Source organism: Orbicella faveolata, unplaced genomic scaffold (genome assembly GCF_042242905.1).
Source record: "Orbicella faveolata isolate gen_17 unplaced genomic scaffold, um_ofav_v1 contig_34, whole genome shotgun sequence".
Lineage (NCBI taxonomy): Eukaryota > Metazoa > Cnidaria > Anthozoa > Scleractinia > Merulinidae > Orbicella > Orbicella faveolata.
Window position 1 is genome coordinate 8946326 of NW_028301563.1, and position 1175 is coordinate 8947500.

At 39.7% G+C, this 1175-nt stretch overlaps 1 protein-coding gene across 2 annotated transcripts in view; it reads right to left on the reverse strand.

The window, feature by feature from the left end:
- Positions 1-499: 499 nt before the first annotated feature.
- The window catches only part of LOC149104626 (ribitol 5-phosphate transferase FKRP-like), a 9473-nt gene continuing 8797 nt past the window's right edge, over positions 500-1175 (reverse strand). For both annotated transcript variants that reach the window (XM_089270910.1, XM_089270909.1), the window contains one exon: positions 500-1175. This exon is cut by the window's right edge and continues 146 nt beyond it. In XM_089270910.1, coding sequence (XP_089127036.1) covers positions 843-1175 — 333 coding nt within the window. In that variant the 3' untranslated portion in view covers positions 500-842.

Genomic DNA, 1175 nt, shown 5'->3' on the forward strand with positions numbered 1-1175 from the left:
AACAGTCAGCCACTCTTAAAAGTAGAAACCACCTTATATAGCACAATAAACAGTGCAACATGGAAGTACTACTCAGTCGGTCTCATTTGAATGGTAACGCACTAGGGTTTCATCCACAGACTTAAAAATTAGAACCACCTTGTATAGCATAATAAACCGTACCACATGAAAGTACTGCTCAATAGCTTTCAATTGAATGCCAGTAACACACTAGGGTTTCATCCAAAGACTTGAAAGTTGTAACCACTTTTGTGCAGCATAATAAACAGTACCACATGAAAGTACTACTCAGTCGGTCTCATTTGAATGGTAACGCACTAGGGTTTCATCCACAGACTTAAAAATTAGAACCACCTTGTATAGCATAATAAACCGTACCACATGAAAGTACTGCTCAATAGCTTTCAATTGAATGCCAGTAACACACTAGGGTTTCATCCAAAGACTTAAAAGTTGTAACCACTTTGTGCAGCATAATAAACAGTACCACATGAAAGTACTACTCAGTCGGTCTCATTTGAATGGTAACGCACTAGGGTTTCATCCACAGACTTAAAAGTTAGAACCACCTTGTACAGCATAATAAACAGTACCACATGAAATTACTGCTCAATAACTTTCATTTGAATGGTAACACACTAGGGTTTCTTCCAAAGACTTAAAAGTTAGAACCACTTTGTGCAGCATAATAAACAGTACCACATGAAAGTACTGCTCAATAGCCTACACTTGAATGGTCACACATTAGGGATTCATCCACTCATTTAATACACTTAACCAATATAATCAATAGCACCACACGATACTAGTACTAGCATCTTAACTTTTCGCTACGTATAATTTTAGCATCCATTGCTTGCTCTTAAAAGACAGGGCACCCAGCACTTCCATTTGTATGGAAATTGAAACCCGAACAGTCCGTAAGTGTAAGGGTATCTAAAAGACAATAAACGTTCCGGGGAGTTGGGAATTGCGACATTGACTCCGCGGAAATTGATCCTCGCAGGTGGCATGACCCAGGACTCAGGAAACGTCTCCAAGGTATGATGGTATTTAAGAATGAAGTTGTCCCCTGACGAGGCTGGATAGAATTTGTGAAGCATTACCTCTGTTTTGCTGCTAGTTGTCCTATTTGCTGGTATCCACCTCACGAAATCAGCGGTCGCATTCCCAAA